This window comes from Uloborus diversus, chromosome 10 (assembly GCF_026930045.1).
Source record: "Uloborus diversus isolate 005 chromosome 10, Udiv.v.3.1, whole genome shotgun sequence".
Classification (NCBI taxonomy): Eukaryota; Metazoa; Arthropoda; class Arachnida; order Araneae; family Uloboridae; genus Uloborus; species Uloborus diversus.
In genome coordinates, this window is record NC_072740.1 from 7,541,905 (window position 1) to 7,561,632 (window position 19,728).

At 33.4% G+C, this 19,728-nt stretch overlaps 1 protein-coding gene across 1 annotated transcript in view; it reads left to right on the forward strand.

Annotated features, from left to right (window-relative positions):
- LOC129231639 (dual specificity protein phosphatase 7-like) overlaps positions 1-19,728 on the forward strand; it is a 167,976-nt gene that overhangs the window by 50,426 nt on the left and 97,822 nt on the right. Inside the window, exon 2 of the mRNA XM_054866003.1 lies at positions 13,439-13,843. Coding sequence (XP_054721978.1) covers positions 13,439-13,843 — 405 coding nt within the window. The remainder of the gene's footprint in view (positions 1-13,438; positions 13,844-19,728) is intronic.

Consider the following 19,728-nt stretch of genomic DNA (forward strand, 5'->3'; position numbering starts at 1 on the left):
TCTTAAAAAATCTTTTTCCGTAATGCAATGAAGTTATACTTTATATTGTGTGCTGTTTCATTTGTGGTTTTTAGATCATAAACTTGTCAGAAAACATAAACCCCACACAAAATTTGATTTATTTTTACGAAACTTTTGCGTGTCGTCCATTTATTATTTCCGAGAAGACTTTTGAAATAAGAGAGAGAGAGAGAGAGAGAGAGAAGAAGTAAATATCGGCGATGAGAAAACTGGATTTTAAAAAGCGCTCAACTGCAAATTTTATAGTATAGTTGATAGTGCTTCAAGATTCGATAGTCGAAAACTATCATTAAATCGGCAGCGTCACACCACTAAAACGCAATAAATCATTTTCAAATGGCCGTTAAATCGATTCAACCAAATAAATAAAAAAAAAATCCTAAGACTTACCAAGATAAATTATATGATAATGGGCCAGGCGTTCCTTATAATTGATACCCTTTTAATTACTAGAACTTAGAACATGAACAGAGCTGTCTGCTCTTATTTATGAAAAAAAAAAAAAATGTCTTCATATTTTGTAACAATGTTTTGACGCTTTGTTGCTTTATCAGTCAGGCAGAACGGCAAGTTCCTTGAAGACGATCCAATCCCTCATGGGTTTAGCAAAGCGATCACGTGACATAAATCGGTAGGAAGCTATGACTGGAATAGAGATTTTTTAATGATACTAATGGGTAATGAACCATCTCATGGCTGACGTTTCGTTGACTTTGTAATTCCACATGTTGCAAAGTTTCTATGCATTCGATAAACTCTCGGTTTGTACCCGATAGATACTTTCTTGTTGTTAGCTGTTAGTCTAACCAATCTCGGTTTGTGTTGAATTGATGGTTGTAAACTTAAACTTTGCTTTCTTAGAGATTATCTCATGGCTGACGTTTCGCTATTCGCTGACTTCGTAATTCCTTATGTTACACAGTTTCTATGCATTCTATATACTCTCGGTTTGTACATGATGGATGCTTTTGAAATGCTAGCCGTTTGTCCTACCAATCTCGGTTTATGTGGAATTGTTGCTAATATATAGCCAACTTAAACTCTGTTTCCTTAGATTTTATTTACTGATTGGTTTAAGATATAACTAGAGTTTTATGCAGAAATATTTTTAACGCTTCTGTAAGCATATTTCACGCATTGAAAATCGGAAATAGGCTTCCGAAATTTAGTCAAACGTATTTTGACGCTTTTTGCTATAGATAAAAATGTGGCTTAATGAAAAATGGCGAAAAGCAGTTAAAATTATAAAAAAATATTATATTTAAGTGTTTCACTACATCGCTAGTTTGGAAAAAGACTGCCACAATACGGAATTTTTATTTATTTATTTTTTTTTTTCGCTTAAAGACCTTCAAAGGACGTTATCTTCTTTGAAAAGTAATGACATATTTTTACTTCCTTTTACAAAAAAGGAAGTATTGTATTCGCGAAAAAATTTTCACTCAAAAATCGGCCTTAATTTCCATTTTGCTCGCACCCGAACGAATCTTGATTTTTTTTTTCAACCCGACCACACGTGGATACATGCCTAAGAACGTATAGGCACCTGAAGAATCCATTTTGACGATCCTCGAGTTAATTACAACGAGTTTTCTCGTGACGTCCGTATGTACGTATGTATGTGCGTATGTGTGTATGTATCTCGCATAACTCAAGAACGGTATGTCCTAGAAAGTTAAAATTTGGTACATTGACTCCAAGTGGGGTCTAGTTGTGCACCTTCTCTTTTGGTTGCATTCGGATGTTCCAAACGGGGTAAAATTATTGTTAATTTCAATGTAAACTCAAGCGGTGCTATAATTTGGCAAACACTTGGCAATATATCGCCAAGCTTTTGGTCGCCAAGTTTTATCGCCAACTTGGCGACGAATTTGGTGGTTTTTTTTAATTATTTATTTATTTTTTTTATTTTATTTTATTTTTTTTTTTAAATCTGGTTTTAATGTAGCCATATTTAGAAAGTTAACCATTGAATCACATTAAAACTGCCAATATTGGGAAAATTTATCTGTATAAAACGTTTTTTTTTTGCTTCGGTTCGCAACAAACTTGGGGTGAAAATATTTAAAGTGTTTCTCTGCTCACTCCGATGCACTATTATCTTTAAATTGGAGTAAAAGGAAGTCATGTGATGCACACATCAGCTCGTTTGTTCGAATATTAACCACAGGAGAGCACAGCAAACTTACTTTTCTTGATGCAAATTGCCTCAAGAGTTCAACTTCAAACGCTTCCCCTGTAAAATTTCATTTCTTCGTATTGTGGCACTCTTCATCCAAAAGAGCAATATATTAAAACATTCTAAAGTTTAAAAATCAAAATAGTACATGTCTCCTCTTTCCCTGCCATCTTCCATTTCATCCTTAAAGAGTTCGTTTTCTTACTGAATAGCTCACTATTATATTCTTCACTGTTTTCGTATATTTCACTTCTCTAAAAACTGTCAAGGAGTAAGATAAATAAATACCTTTGTGCTGAACAGTAAAGTTCAGCACAAAAAGACGTTCCCTGTAACGCCGAAACACGTGTCTGCTGTAATTTACAAATTTGTGCTTCTTCTAACGTTGTTTTGTCTTACTTTACTTGGCTTTTGTCGGATGTCTTTTCATCCATAAGCTCATTATTTTTTGCATTGAAAAAGGCGTTCCCTGTAACGCCGAAACACGTGTCTGGTGTAATTTACAAATTTGTGCTTCTTCTAACGTTGTTTTGTCTTACTTTACTGTTAAGGAGTAGTTTCACGCCTTGAAAAGAAAAGGAAAAAGAAGTAGCTATGTCTCTCATACAATAGTCTCTGCTTAATGTAAGCAAGCACATCAGATCTTAACATTTTGTTAAATTTAGAGTTTGATATAAATAGTCGAACCGCACAAATTGCAAAAGTTAAAACACATTAACAAATACTGCGCGGTATATCTGCACATTTCTGTTTAGGCATATCATTTATTTTCTTTCTGATTTGTCATCAACGAGTCCGCCCTTTAAAACGAAAACTAAGCACGCAATTTTTGAATCTCACCATCGGCAACTAAGTACAAATCCACTTTCTTTTTCTTTTTAGTGAAGCTTTCATTTTTTCCTTTTTCTTTGTTACTCGAGCCTGGTAGTAGAATCGGCAACGTAGCGCAATTATCATAACCAACGGAGTGCTTCTCCGTTTTCTTTTTCTTTGAACTCGAAGATAATATCCTTTATTATTTCATTTTCTTCTCCGAGATGTAACGCACGTTTCTTCTTTTTATCTTAAATACGCATCTGATGAGTGAAAAGAAAGAAAAAACTTTCTGCGTTTTTTTTTTTTTTTTTTCAAGTTGCTTATCTAACACATAATTATTACTTATTAGCTTATAACTTTTTTTGCTTTCATGTAATACTGTCAAAGATTTATCGAAAGTAATTTTTTTAAAACTTTTTGTAAAATGTAATTATTGCCTGCAGTTTTCTATTTTACTCTTGACCAAGAAAAAGAAAAGGGACTGCGATTGCATTTTTGTGATCTGAAAAGGCCTTTTGTTCGGTGGGCAAGTTTTAATGCGTCCGACTTAGTGAGAAAAAAAACAAAAAAACACCACCATCAAAATAAATGCAAATTTTTCATTTTCGTACACCCTAAGATGAGTAAGTTCCGTAAACTTTAGTGTTTGACCTTTATTCGAGACAAAATGCTTTATTTATTTCTCTTTAAAGCTATATTTTCAATAGTTTAGTTCACCAGGAATTTTTTCCTACGCTCTATATAGCCAACTAAAATCTTTCTGATCTGAGCTAGTTTCGCAACGGATGGAAACTAACAATCCTTTTTTTTTTTTTAAAGGCAGAATGAATTTTGAGAGTAATGTTGGATGTACTGTGAAAACAAATTTTAAACAAAAACACCGTTAATTACGAGTTTAAGCAATTTGTTCTAGCAGGATAATGCCTAATTACATGTGTTTCAAACCTCAAAATTATTGCTTGATGCTTATTTCTTGAAATTACTTTTCTGCCCGGACAAAAGACTCGATCTAAGTTTAATGGCAACTTTGTAAGGCACTCTGGCACCCGAAGTTTAAAAAATGGTATTCAGTATCTAAACAAGCAAGAACTCACTTTCTCCCTCGAAAAAGCCTGGATAAAAATTCCCAAGAACGTTCTTCAACTTCCATGATATCAAGGCTGAAAAAAGTGATTAAAAAATAGGGGGATATTATTGATTACTAGGGCTTTTAAGGCAAAACGCTCGTTGTCGTTATATTTTTAATGTCTAGTTTTAACTAAGGCATTTTTTTCATTAATCACGGCAAAACATTTATATTTTGTTTTTTTTCTTCAAATGTTCTGCATTCCACCATGATTCCTAGCATAAAAAGACATTTTTTTTCTTTTTTAAATTTTACTGAATTATTATTTTAGAAATATTTTTTTTAACTGTGCAATTCCTGAGTGTCCTTATAGTTCTGACCACCACTGTAGTTCAACTAAATCACTTCGTACAATGTCTACAACAGCTCGAGCAGTTTGATTGCTTTTCCGCGAGTATTTTTAAGGTTTTATAATTTTTCGTAATTCGAAACCAATAATTGTGGTAAGACGTCCACAAAAGTATGGAAGCGCATTTTAAGTGTATTATATTCCTCATAAAATTTTCACAATTAGCTGCATTATCAAATATTTATCCGTAGTAAAAATTGATGAGAGCAGTACTTGATCTTTGAAATCGACACTAACTAAATGAGCTACTTGATTAACTTACCAAAATTGCCTCTTCTAAAGTCATGCTGACAACTTTTTTTTTTTGACTTTGTAAAAGTTTTTATTAAGATATTTGCGAAAAAATATTTGGGATTTTATTAACAACTGGAATATTTCAGCTGAGCCATATCAAATCATGAAATCTGTTTATAGATTGGTTTCCTATTTGATATGAAAGCATTAGCTTAAGCAATGTGCTTGCGCTGTATTCAGTACTTGAGATGGCTCCTCGCATTTTCAAACAGCACTCATTAATCGCATTTGTCATTTAAAGGGAAAGCTGTGTTTGCTAAGATGTAAATTGCTTTTCAACTTCAATTTGATTAATGGTATTTCGAGGAAATGCGAAACGAGAGGATTTGATGCTGTCTAATGTGCATTTCATGCAAGTAACCTATAGTTAATCCAGTAAATCAACGACAGAAAACACTGCATTGACCTGTCTCTAAGTTCTTGATTTCATGGATAAATCACTTGATGAGTTATTCGACGCATTAATATAAACTCTTATTAGAGTAATATAATCTTTCGCTTCTAGTATTTAGAGATTTGCGTACTACATCTGGGTTGGAATCATCAATTTTGTGGCTGTAAATAGCTAATTCCAACGCAGGGCTTCATAAAACGTTTAAGTCAGTTTCAAGTTGCATCATTCGTTATTATGTAGCAAAAGTTTTACCATTACACAAAATTACGGGTGAAACTTTGAATTATACATTAATAATATTTCCTATCGGAGTAATATTGTCGTTTATTGTGTTTGAAGAGTACATATAAATTTCGCTGTGGGAGTCGATGGCAATGAGACATCTGATAAACTGGCTAAAGAGGCAAGGGATCTAATACTAAAAGAAGGGGACAATAATACTAAAAACCTGCTCACATAAGATGATGTAAATGGCAATGTCCGATATCGACTTAAAGAAAAAAACCACCTAAGTAGATCACCAAATATGCGAGATAGATGCCAACAGACAGATCCAAAGACAATTACCAGAATACTGGCACTTAGGCACTTCTCCAGAGCATCGGAGCGTACCCATTTGACAGATTTCTACACAAAAGATATAGTGCAACTGGCTAGAGAGAGCAGTCACCAAAGCCTACGGACACATTTGACTTTTGCTGACACGAACCAACCAACTAACCAACCAACCGTTTTAACTCTGTTGGAATGGTCAATTTTTTGGGCTCAAACAGCTAACTCCAGCGCAGCGCATTATTAAAAGTTATAGTCAGTTTAAAGTTGCAGCATTCGTGAATAAGTGAAGTTCAACTTTTAACTAGAACTTTGTAATATTTTAACAAAGTGGAACTTTTAACTAAAAGTTATATGTGTTCATATGTGGATAATAATTTGGTATTGAGAGGAGGAAATGAGATAGCTTAATATTCGGTCTATAAATATCAAATAAATGAATGAGGCATCTAATTGAAAGTTACGAATTGCTTACGACGTGTGCGTTCTTTTGGTGGATTTCAGGAAATTTTGTAGCGATTAGCTAAATATAATTTGTATTAGGTATAGCTTTCGTCCCACTAAAAATATTATATTCTAACAATTATTTCGCATGGTTAAAATCCGTTTTTTTTAAAAATATTTCACTGATTTGTTTATTTATATATTTTGTAAATTTAGTTTTCTTTTTTTATCAGTCCATTTTGAAGATAATCTGCTCTTTTTGTAACGTAGATATTTATAACATTTTGAACCTTGAAATTGATTACTTTTTCGGCGCGGAGCAATTCCCTTGGAGTATATGTTCTCCTTTAATACCTTATTTATAATTTTTTATTGGATTCGTCGGTAGCGTTGAAGATTACCTGTACTTACCGGGGGGGGGGAAAGGAAAGGCTATTTTCTCGAGATTAAAATTTACTTCTAATTTCGATTTTAATTGATAAATCCGTTCAAATCCTTTTTTTTTTTTTTTTTTTTTGTATGTATCAGAGAGAGAGAGAGAGAAACATGATTATAATATCCTGCTAGTTTAAAAAATTTCATATGGAAAAAAAAATCTGTTGTTTATCTAATGAGTCAATTTGCGTAACAATAATTCTTTCGTATATTTAAAAAAAGTTTTCGGTATAGTTTGAGATTGTATGTAATTAAATCACGAAAATTATATAACAGATTAAAACCAAAGGTCTCATTGTATTGAAATTCGATATGAGGTAAAGACTTTAGAAAGGATTAAAATACTTATTATTTTGATTTTAATCACAATATATTTTTAAGGCAAATGTCCTAAGATATTGCGTTTTAGATCATAGTTGGTGTGTTATACGCAGAAAACAATTTTAAGTTTAATGTCGATGATGTTTTTAATCTCAACACTAAAAAAATGTGTACGTTTACCAATATCGTGTGGTTTTAGTTTAAGGATAAGACTTTCCTTTTTTGAAAAGGGCAATGATGACGAATTGTCTCAAATATTTTATATTCAGTCAGTGATAAGGTCTTTCGAAATTGATGCTAAATTATTTTAGTCGAACATTATGCACATTTTTTGCAATTGATTGCAGCTGCCTGTTTTGGGGTATCAAGGAACCCCATTTTCAATTCTGAAAACGTTATGGGATGTAAATGCATGACCCTGAGGGTTTCTTTGAAACAACGAGACATGTGTCTGCAATCAACGGTAAAATTTGTTCATTGTCAACGTTGTTTTTTTCCTACTATTATTTTGTTGCGCACCAATGTAGTTTATTAATTTATTATTGTATTCATTTGTTAAGGTTTAATAGTGCCTATTTTAACTTAAAGTGTCTATGAAAGAACAAAAGCAATATTGCAAAATACTGCATACAATATTTACTTACGCACAGATCATTGTGCTTGTCAATGTAGAAAAAAAATCATTTGCTAATTGTAGATACCTCACATAACGTGAATACAAACACTTCCCTAACCATCCAAGTATTTAACGTGTCGTATCAAAGCGATATTTTGCATTTCATTTTATTAAATATATGTTACTTATTATTTAACAGTACTATAAAATAAAATAAAAAAAATGCTTCGTCTGAATTATTGGAAGCTTGTACTAGATTGGTGAAAAGAAATGAGAAGCAATAAGAATAAAATTAATAATAATAATAATAAGATTCTCCTATTATTATTAATTTTATTCTTATTATTATACATTTTTATATCGAAATAAACATATTTCATTTCTTCTGAATTCTTGTACGCCTTTACTAGCCGATGCATAAAGAGTAATTCACTTTATTATTTTTGCTACCCTATGTTGTATTACGTGTTTAAAAAAACAAATTATTTCCGCCTCGCCAGTCATCTTCGGTGTCTTGACTAGTCACGCATAAAGAATAATTCATTGTAAAAAACAAATTCCATTTCGCCTGTGATCTTACGTGCTTTCACTAGCCACTCACTAACATGTTTATTGATTATTGTCTTTATATGCAGAGAAACAAACTATACTGCCAGTTCTCGTTCATTTTTGCTAGACATTGTGAGTTTTACTTTACCCTGATTTAACTTTTTATCTGAAACGAATTTCATTTGGATTTTATAACTTCTTTATATAAGATCCGATCCATTGCAACCCTTATTCTGTGAATATTTTCTGGTTCATGGTTTCAAAACGTGCATTTTTTATTCAGCGCGTTTGATAAATATTTCAATTGTTAACCGTTGCATATAAAAAATGCCCTGAGACGGGGGGGGGGGATCTAGGGGTCTCGAGGGGGGGCACCATGTGGACACTGAATTTTCTGCTTCAACAGCCGTGCCAGTGACCTTCAGTCCATGATGAGCTACCCGGGCCAAGAACCAGTTACAAGAAAACCAGTTACTGAGGTTAGTGTGGTGGTAACTTCGAAAACGAACCATGAAAAGGCGACACCTGTGAAAGAGCAAGCGTAGGTGTTTTGTTCCCCCGATCCTTTGGAGTTGCACGCTGGTCCTCCAGTCTTTTTTCCAAGGTCATTTTCGACTTGTATACATACACAGCTTTTTTTTTTTTTTTTTGACGTTTCTTGCGTTGTCTTTCAGGACTCGTTGTGATTTTTTTTCTTTCCCAGTTTTTTTTTTTTTTTGCTCTCGCTTCTTCTGCGGTTTGAGTTTTAAAAGTTCCGTTGCTTATGAAAACGATCGGTTGTGGAGATGTAAGGTGTAACTGCAATTTCCCGCATTAAACTAGTCAAACTTGATTTTATTATGTGAAACGGTTCTTATTGTGCTATTCAAAATTGAGTTAGCGTATGACTTCAAACGCTATAGGATAAAAAAAAAAAGAGTCAAAATTTTGCATTTATTGTAGCCTTGTATGGAGTCATCTCTCATTCCTTTTCACAGTTCTTGTACTAATAAAAGTTTTTGCTTTACAAATATTTATTCCATCATAAAATTTTAACATTATTATTATTGGTTTTTATTTTTTTTTGCATTCAGTATTTTTTGTTTCGTCGTATGTGTACTTGCTTCCTTCTTATATATATATGTATATATATATATATATATATATATATATATATATATATATATATATATATATATATATATATATATATATATATATATATATATATATATATATATCATTATTATATGTGTTGTTTTGTCTTCGCTAGAATATTGAGAATTTCGGTTTCCGATTCTGTTACGCTTTGGTTTACTTTATTCTGTTATTTATTTATTTTTTTTAACCTAAATATTAATTTTACAATTGGAAAGTTGTACTTTGAATTCTAAACTGGGGATGCTGCTGTCATTCGAAAAGCAAAATTGCTTGCCGAATAATATTATTTTTGAACATTAGCAGGTCTGCCAAAACTTCGGTTTTACCCCCAAGACCTTGTATTCTTGAGATATTGTTTAAACTTTTTGGGTTTTAGGTTTTATTCTTTAAAAAGAAGAGATTTAAACCTTTAAAATTTTGGCTAAACAATTTAGACTAGAGGCTTTTCTCATGCACATTCTGTGACCCTATAAAAAGATTGCGTTGCGAAGATGCAAAAGAAAAGAACGAACACGTTCCAACTCTTACCCTGGATGTAATACGTATCTCTCTTTAATGCTGTAGATCTTTCCTGCCAATATGTTTCGTACTATCTCTATAACTGTATCATGTCGACACATTAATTACACTTTATCAGTCGTTATTAATACAGTTGATTGGTACGACTTCATTTGTTGAAACCTTCCTGTCTGGTATTCAATCCTAATAACCACTAATGAATTCGCATTGTATTGACTCACAGCTGGAAAAACATCCCAAGTCCTGTTTTTGGTGAAATCTTGTTTTATTCATTCACTGCATTGCCCGGTTTTGCACGGTCTACCTCGAAAATAATAGTTATGTCAAGTGACGCATGTTCAACAATCGGGCTTCAAATAGAGAGAGAGAAAGAAAAAAACTAAAATTTCCCGTCAAAATAATCATTCTTAAAGAAAGAAAACGGCAAATCAAAAATTCCCGTATAAATTAAACGCAATCGTCCATAAATACAACTAAAATCCTAAAAAAAAAGAAAGAAAGAAAGAAAGAAAGAAGATGAATCGCCAAATAATAATCAAAAGGAGAAATTTTTACCTCAAAACAAAAACAAAATTACATTTAGTCGCAGTCGAGGAAAAAAAAAAGTGGAAACCTTCTGAACGCTAATTTAAAATGAGATCTCGCAAACGATAGTTTTTCGATATAAAAATCGAGTTCCATTAGGCTTAAAGTGCTTTTAATTTTTTTTCCCGGTGGTTTTACAGATTTTTTTTTAAATTCGAAGGAAGTGAATGAACTCTTTGGGTATTTTTCGCGGGCTTTCGAATGGCGCAAAATTTGAAGTGATCGGATAACTATTTCGGGTAGAAAGAGCCATTTAATGCTTGGCCTTAAAATTAAAATTCGAACGGTTCGGTACTTTTTTGACGTTCGAAAACACACCCCTACGTTCCTTCTCGGGTGCCCAAGTACCTCCCTGCCAAATTTGGTCTTGATCCGGCGTAAACTGGATTTGTATTGGGAATAGTATGATTATATATATATATATATATATATATATATATATAATCATACTATTTTATCAAAAAATATTTATTTTCTTTTTAAACTTTTTATTTTATTTGTAAGTAATTTTACATTTTCCTTTTATTTGAAGACTGGACTTCAGCCGTTTTTCCAGGACCTTCTTCAACTGATTTGTAAAGCACTCGAATGACTCATGAAGAGAAAAAGTGAATAAAATCATGAAAAACGAGGAAGAAAATATCTTATCTAAATAAAACATAGGCTATGTTGCGGTGTTGGATAACTATTGAGGCTATGTATTGAAATTTCTGTATTTATAACTGTTACGATCATTGAGAAGTCTGAACTTATTGATCGATCTCAAGCGATGCAAAAACTTCCTACGTAAATTCATCAAGGACTTTCATTGTCGCTTCCACTCCAGGAATCGGTGCGAACAGTCAAATCGCTTTCAATGTTTCGATGCTTTCTGAAAATATTTCAAGGAAATGTATTTTATTTCAAGGATTTCCAAAGAAATAAAATCTATCGTTACTCATTTTACTGCCTGATATTGCTCAGCAATTCGAGCTGAATCTCATTTTAAAGCTGAAACTAATTTCAAAGCTAAAACTTATTTCTAATGAGCTATGCAAATCTCGTGATATCTCATGGTATTGTCCGGCTTTCGCTATGTGGTTGAGTATTTCATACCTTTTAGAGATAGTCGTGGATCTTTTTTTGAATATTTACCCTTTCTTTTTTTTTCTTTTCCACCATCTGATTTCAACCGGGTGCCCACAAGGGGGATTATGGCGCAAGTTGCGCCATCTAAATTTTTTTTTTGGGGGGGGGGATATTTAAAATTGCTTTTTATTTATTTATTTATTTATTTTTAATTTAAATTAGTATTTATTTTATTTTACTTTATTCTGTTTATTTTTTATTTCATTTATTTAGTTTTGTTGGGCGTAGCACATCATTCAATCATTCACAATCTTTCATTGGCGTAGCACAGAAATTTTCTAATAAAATAATAATAATAATTAAAAATAATTAAATACATAAATAAATAAAATATATTTAAAAAAATGAATAAATAAAAAATATAAAAAAGAATAAATAAATAAAAAAATATAAGAAATAAAAAAATAAAATAAATAAATAAAAAAAAGAGCTAAAAACCAAAAGGGGGGAAGAGGGTTGAGCAAAATTTTGGGGGGGACTTTGCGCCATTGAACTTGGGGGGGGGGATGGGCACCCCTGATTTCAACAAAAATCTTTATTAGTTCCAAAGTTAGTTCCAATGATTCATGTATTTTTTCCTCTTAATGATGAAAATGTTGAATAAGGTTCTATATAGAGTTTTTGAAAATCTTGTTACAGAACTGGGCCCCAGTTAAAAATCATCTTGATAAAATGATATGCAAACCCAAGATCAGGTTCATCGTCACTCCTGCTCACGAAGGATTAAAATTCGTAAATGCAAAATAAGCAGCATCATTAATCGGATTGGGAAAACCATCAATCATTACTGCTAATGGAAAAAAGACGTCAAGTGAAGAACCAAAATAGGTTCCTGCTGTTTCCAATGTTCCTAAATGGAAATCGCTGGTAATAAGAGAAAATCTGCCTGTGTAGAAAACACTTGCAGAGGTTTTAAATACTTATGAAAGTACTTTAATCTGAATATTAAAAATTGTTTACAGTTTAAAAAACTAAAAGCATAATATTTGTGCATCATTTATCTTATTAGTTATTTTGTCAGATATCCAGTGCCACTTAATAAATACAAATATCTGACGGATATTCTGCTTTATATTTACTTTCAGTTACGTCATAAAATGTTTATTTCCTTGGGGTGCCGTTACATAAAAACTAATTTACAAAAATGTCGCGCAACTTTTCTTTAAAAACATTTTAAATGCATTTACGATAATTTACAAAATCTCTTTATGTTCGAATGTATGTTTTTTAATAATGCCACACATAAAAATAAATTTTGAAACATTATGTTTATTATTACAATACTGGTATGAAGAAAATAAACTTGAAGCATAAAATATTAATTAATCTACCCATGGCTCAAACTTGTCAACTGTATTTTCTTTGAAAGGTAGATTTTGTTCAATTTTTAAAATTATGTGTTGTGCAATACTTGCCGACAATATTTTAATAATATACCCATGGTTTATTAAAAACAATTAGGGGGCACAGCACCTTGCTCGTTTTGTTCGCCAGCCCTTTTCGCTACCTGCGGTGGCTCAATGCCGCCTGCGACTAGTGACAATTGAAAATTTTAATGCTTTTATTCCTGGATGTCCGGCCCCTTAAGGTTCAGACTGCGAAATGACTTCCCCTAGATGTCTTGTATTGTGCCAGTATTGACCTGGTAGACATTTACAGCACGGATGAGATAAGGTTGAACACACACACAGTGAGACTCGCACAGGTTTTAATAGTATAAACGAGATGAGTCGCAAGGATTTTATTAGTTTTTTTTTAATACCTTATTTTGTACATTCCGACTTTCTAACGCTTACCTATGACTTTACATTGAACTACATTTGCATTTTGAAATTTTAATGTATATTTGTTCTGCAACGCGCCTTAGTAAATTTACCCTAATATATTCAGTAGCTGCTTTTCTGTTTTATTGGACTGATTTGATTAAAAAGCACAGCTAAATCATCTTTGTTTTTTTTTTCTAATTGCAGGTGGTTTCAACGCTTTCAAGAGTCTGATGCCAGAATGGATAGAAAGTGACTCGCCCGAGGTGCGTAACAATGATTTGAGTCTGGAAAATCTCCGCATCACTCCCTTGTCAGATCATGACTCTGATGCTGAACACTGTGATAGTGGTCTAGATGGGGAGCCAAGTCCCAACGACCCCCCTTTCCCTGTGGAAATCCTTCCTTACCTGTTCCTGGGCAATGCCGAGAACTCTGCCGACTTGGAAGCACTTCAACGGCACAAGATTCGGTACATCTTGAATGTTACCCCAAATCTTCCGAATGCTTTCGAAGACAAAGGTCTTGGGTTCAAGTACATGAAGATACCTATCCAAGATCATTGGTCGCAGAATCTGGCCACTTACTTTCCAGAAGCCATTGCGTTTATTGGTATGTGCTTTTTATAAAAAATAAGCAATTGCTTGCACACAGTGGCGTCGCTACAGGGGGACGAGGGAGGGCTGTCCGCTCCGGTTGTCAACCGTCTGGAGGTGACACCTAAAATGGAATTGCAAGTTTTTTGAAAAATATAAAGCTTAAATGCTTTTTAAGACTACAAATTTGAAAATTTTCCCGGGGGGGGGGGGGGAGGTTGGTCACCACAAATTACCGCCCCGGGTGTCCCCTATGCTAGGTACGCCACTGCTTGCACATCATTTTTTGATCAGAAACTTCATGCCGATTATATTTTCGTGAATAATTTAGGCCTTCAGTAGCATTTAATTTCGCAAAAAAGGAATGAAGTCTTACAAAATAAAACTGTTAGATGTTTAGGGGGTTTGGTCAGTTCAAACAAAAAACAACTTCTAGAAAACGGAAAAGCTGTAGTACGTTTTTCTTTTTTATACTTCGACAAAAAAGGAATTGATTAGTTCTCCAGCGGGTACGCCGGATTTATAATTTTCCATCATTAAAAAAAAAAAAAAACTTAATTTGGCAATCTTAATGTTTAACATCTGTATCGTGGACAATATAAACTCGGATAAAATGGTACCAATAGAATTGCATCGCATGCCCTATAGTCATATAACTATTATAGTAAAGACAGCATTTTCTAGGTCGTATGACTTCCAGTAATGCAGACGTTAATAGGCTGTTCAGATCTTGTGACATCACGTGAACTTCATACCCCTAGGGTTGTGTAAAGTACAATATCTATGCAAACAAACAACAAACAACTGCTGAATTGAAAACAAAAATTTAACTTATTATTCATATAGTTCACCTAATTCCAACATCACTTGAAAAAGGTCTTTTACGTATTATTCAAAAGAGTTATAAAAAGCAGCACATCCCCGGTAGCCATTTGACCGAGATCATTTGGCATTCCATAATTAATTTCAAAGCCAAAAGGTATTTCATCTGAAAAGTAATTTATTTTGTTTCGTTTTAAATTTTATTCCTCTAATGCGATGGGTCACCCGTTTTAATAATAGCTTTTAAGAGTAAGAATTTTTCCCTTGTTAAAGCTATTTCCTGTAAATTTAATCTATAATTTCGAATCATCTTGTAAAACGGTTTCAATCCATCTTAACTGTTGCTGTTTTGTTTGGTTCAAATTTAAACGTATCTAATGGTTTTATCTCAAAGGTGGAAAAAATAGTAGTTAAATTGTACTTAGTGGAAGCTCTTTAACTATCTTCATTGGAAAAAGAATCTGTAGCAGATTTTTGTACTACTTTCGAATGCTAAATTCATCATTTCTTGATTTGTTATAAGTAGCAATTAGTAGAGGTGTTCGGAAGACGTGGTTTGTATTTCGCTGATTGAGTCTCATTCAATAATTTTCAATTTAATCCTAAATAATAACGATTACCAAAACTGCAAATGTCCGTTTTTTTTTCTTTTTTTTTTTGCGCTCTTTGGTAGTCAAGGTTGGCGCCTTCTTGGGAGACCTAGTCCGCCCTTGCCAATGATCATATGCTGAGAGAATTTGGCCAACACTATAATTGAAATTGATAAAAAAATAACTTCAGCTTTCTGGAAATGCTAATACAAGGCAAACCAACTACTTCCAAATAGTGTTGCTAATTAACCTGCTGCTCTATGTTTTACAAATTTAAGTATGTTTACTTTAATCTGGCATTAAATTGAAACATATATCATAATTACGTTTTATTAAACTAATGATTTAAAATCATTGGGTAATTTGGATATACATTACATTTTACTTATCAGAAGGACAAATAATCATTTTATTGGACAAAAAAAAAAAAAGGCATTTATATGCATCCTCACCACCCAAGGTTATATATGCTAAAAATGAGTTGAAAGATTGTTCAAATTTGCTTAAATATGCTGCAACAAAAAACTACTTCCCGTAGAAAAGTGGTTTATCATTTTGTGCTAGTTTTGCAAAATTGTCAGTCTAAAATACTTATCAAAGTTAGTATTCACACTGTCCCATCATTTTCTATTGTACCTACATTCAACCCAAGTTTGAAAACATTGAGTAAGATTGTTATTATAACCTTGCTTTGCTCTCTAGTCATTGCTATACCCGAATTCCCCCATCCACGATGTAATTTGGGTATAGTAAACTTAGGTTTGCCATTTATATGCAAATGTTCTATTAACATGAAATTTGTAGAAACAATTCTAGAAAGTCCCAATGCTAAGCTTAAACAAGAAAAAGAGAGAGATAAAAGAAAAGAATATATATATATATATATATTTTAACAGGACTAGAAAGTTTAAAATGGTAATTTTTATACCCAAACTATCGCCCCCCCCCCCCCCGTAGTATGGACATCTGCTGGCAAAACTCTAAGAATTTCACCCAAAAAAAAAAACGATAACGCTTTGTAAAGTTGTTTGCGCAAAAACAATGACGAACTACAAAATAACTGAATGCAATTCTTGTCCAGAGAAAGAATAAAAGGGAAGAAAACGCGAGGGAACACTAGATATAATTGCAAGTCCTTCGAAACACACTGCTTGACGATGATGTTTCTCTTTTTCTAACCTGTTTTGATCTGTAAAAGTTATTTTCATTTCAAAGTTTCATGACAAAGAACAAGGGGGAGGGGGGGGAAGAAAACGTAAGTAGTACGTATCTTGAGAAAATTACAGCTTGTTGCTTGAGTATATTTTCGTTAAGTCGATTTTTATTTACTCATTCTTTCGTCCCGTGGCTAAACATAAACAGGAAATGCTTATTCTTCGTGATCCTTTCTTTCCAAAAATTCTAAAAAGTAGTATCTGAGTTTACTGAAATCCGTAATAACCAAGTTGTTAAGACACATTATCTGACTAAAAAATGCTTTTTTGTATTACCGACGTTCTTTAACACGAATTGCCATGTTAGTTAATGTTCCAGTAGACAAAAAAGTTGAATCCTCCTGAGGATGTTTATTTTGCAAATAGTGGAAAAGTTGCTTTTGGGAATAATAGTTTCTGAGAAAGAATTTTTTTGTAACCACATTCGTTAGGAAGGGTTATACAAAGATTTTAAGGGGGAGAAAAAGCTCCTTTTAGTGTTATTGTTATTTCGTTGAAAGATGTTTATTCGAAAATAATGAGACATTCGCATATTCGTCGACAGCGAATTCTGTATTGTAATACGATGTCTGTGTTTATTCAGCATTGTGCAGTTAAAAAAAAAGACATGTTTTTGAATTCCGAGAACTTGTTTACTGAAAGGAAGAAGCACTTTTCAGTGTAAAAAACGAGGACTACCGAGTCTGAGTTGTGGATTTGGACTCATTTTGAGGTAAAGTTGTCGACTTCGGAGTTGAGAGTCGAAGGTTTAAAATTCTAATAGTCAGAACCGGTGCCCATCATTTTCCCTCCAAGGCTGCAACTCTGCCAGTGCTTGCGTAGTCGGAGTCGAATGCTCTAAAATTCTCGAAGTTTCAGTCGGAGTCGGTCATTTTCCCTACGCAGCCTTGTATAGGGAAAATTACCGACTCCGACTCCATCCCTCCGACATTTACATCTTCGGTCGATTTAATTCATGATCATTTTTTGTTTATTTCGGACTGCAATATGTTGATCAGCGTAACTGCATCAAAAAAAAAAAAAAAAAAGCTTATGCGTGTTTTCTAATTAATATTTGAGAAAAACAGAATGACGAATGTGAACGAAAGAGTTGACTGCATAGGAGAAGAGTTGTCAATCATATGAGTAAAACTGCAACTGACCCATTCGAGGGAGGGAGTTAGTATTAATAAAACGATAGGTTTTGTTTATTTATTTTGGGCAATTTTTGCACAAAAATAAAATAAGGTTGTTTTTTTTCTTTTTGCCTATCTATCTGTTAAACAGGGTCTTTTATATTGAATAGGATAAGAAGAAGTCACACCTGTGAACGTTGTAGTTATTAGATTTTAATAAATCAAACCTACAATGAAATTTTATTGAAACTTCGAACAACGGCAACCTTATGATTGTTCCACTGTTGCTTGGGCAACCCCATACCATTGGTTCTGTAATATTTTTACCTACATTTTTTTTACATACCTAACTTATGTGGAAACTCGATGAGGGTAAATTACCCATTTTTGGGCACCTTTTAGCCCCTGGCAACCCTGGTTACGGACCGGAAAAAGGTAGGCAACGTTACTTTAACCTTTTCTTTACAGCTTTTACTCTTCATTTATGACAACAATTTTTGGAAACTCGATGAGGGTAAATTATTTATTTTTGGGTACCTTTTAGCTTCTGAAAACCCTGATTAGTTCACATGCAACAGGTAGGCAACCTTACTTTAACGTTTTCTTCACAGCTTTTACTCTTCATTTATGACTAATTTTTGGAAACTCGATGAGGGTAAATTACTCATTTTTGGGCACTTTTTAGCCTCTGGCAATCTTGCTTAGGGACCGGAAAAAGGTAGGCAACCTTACTTAAGCGTTTTATTTACAGCTTTTATTCTTCTTTTATGACAACAATTTCCGGAAATTCGATGAGGGGTAAATTATCTCCCTCATTGAAAACCTTTTATCCCCTGACAACCCTGATTGGCGATCCGAAAAAGGTAGGCAACCTTACTTAAGCGTTTTATTTACAGCTTTTATTCTTCTTTTATGACAACAATTTCCGGAAACTCGATGAGGGGTAAATTATCTCCCTCATTGAAAACCTTTTATCCCCTGACAACCCTGATTGGCGATCCGAAAAAGGTAGGCAACCTTACTTAAGCGTTTTATTTCCATCTTTTGATCTTCGTTTATGATAACGATTTTTGGAAACTCCATGAGGGTAAATTACTTATTTTTAGGCACCTTTTTAATCCATGATTAGCCCCTGATTAGCTCACGTGAAAGAGGTAAAAATTTTTACTTTCACGTTTTATTTACAACTTTTACTCTTCATCTAAGGTAACAATTTTAGGAAACTCGATGAGGATAGGTTAAGCCTAGTGGGATCTTAGACTGTTACGCCAGCAACTGCTTCACTGATCGTTTGATGCTGTGACTATTCAGTGGTTCTTCATGAAATTTCGAGTGAAAGTGGTTTTTAACGACAATAGCTGGATACATTTTGACGTATTAAAATACACAGTACGCTTTTTCATAATTTATGTGCTCCATGCGAAAAATTATGAAATAATTTTTGAAATAATATTGCAACCTGGTTTTGATCCTTATTTTGGGAACTCTCTAATGGTACCGGTATTCTGATATCACGTTTCAAAATATTCCGAATGCTGGTATTGCAATTTTGGTCCGGTATTGCAATCCTATTCTCAATTGAACAGACTCAGATATCAACTGAAAATCGGCTGTAGAAATTGTAGGCCAAAGCTGACTGTAGAGCATCATTGGTGGAATTGGAAGCGGTTTATAATATTGCTGCGAAATAACATCCATTAAAAGAAAAAGAACTCAGTGTTCTGGAATTTCTGTCTATTCCAAACACCCGAACTTCCTCTTTATAATTTAAAGACACTGCTATGAAAATTAGCTAATGATAGTCGAGTTTTCAAACATTTACTGCCAAATTGTATTAAAGGCTGATATGCAGTAGCGTACCTACGGGGCCTAGCGCCCTGGCGAACTTAAGAAATTGCGCCCCACTCCCAGGGTTGCCCAGACAGGAAGTCATCGGAGGTCACTGTGACCTCCCAATTTTGTGGGGGTGGGGGAGGGAGAACATTTGACTAATTGATACGACAAATTAGGAGACAGTATTGCAACTTTTTTTTCTTATTTTATTTTTTAAATTGTTTTTAATGATGCTCAATGATCCTTCGCAGTGGATGTTATGTATTATGTGTGCATGCTCGAATTTTATCGGTAAAATTGGGATTTCATTCGACAAATTGAGAATTT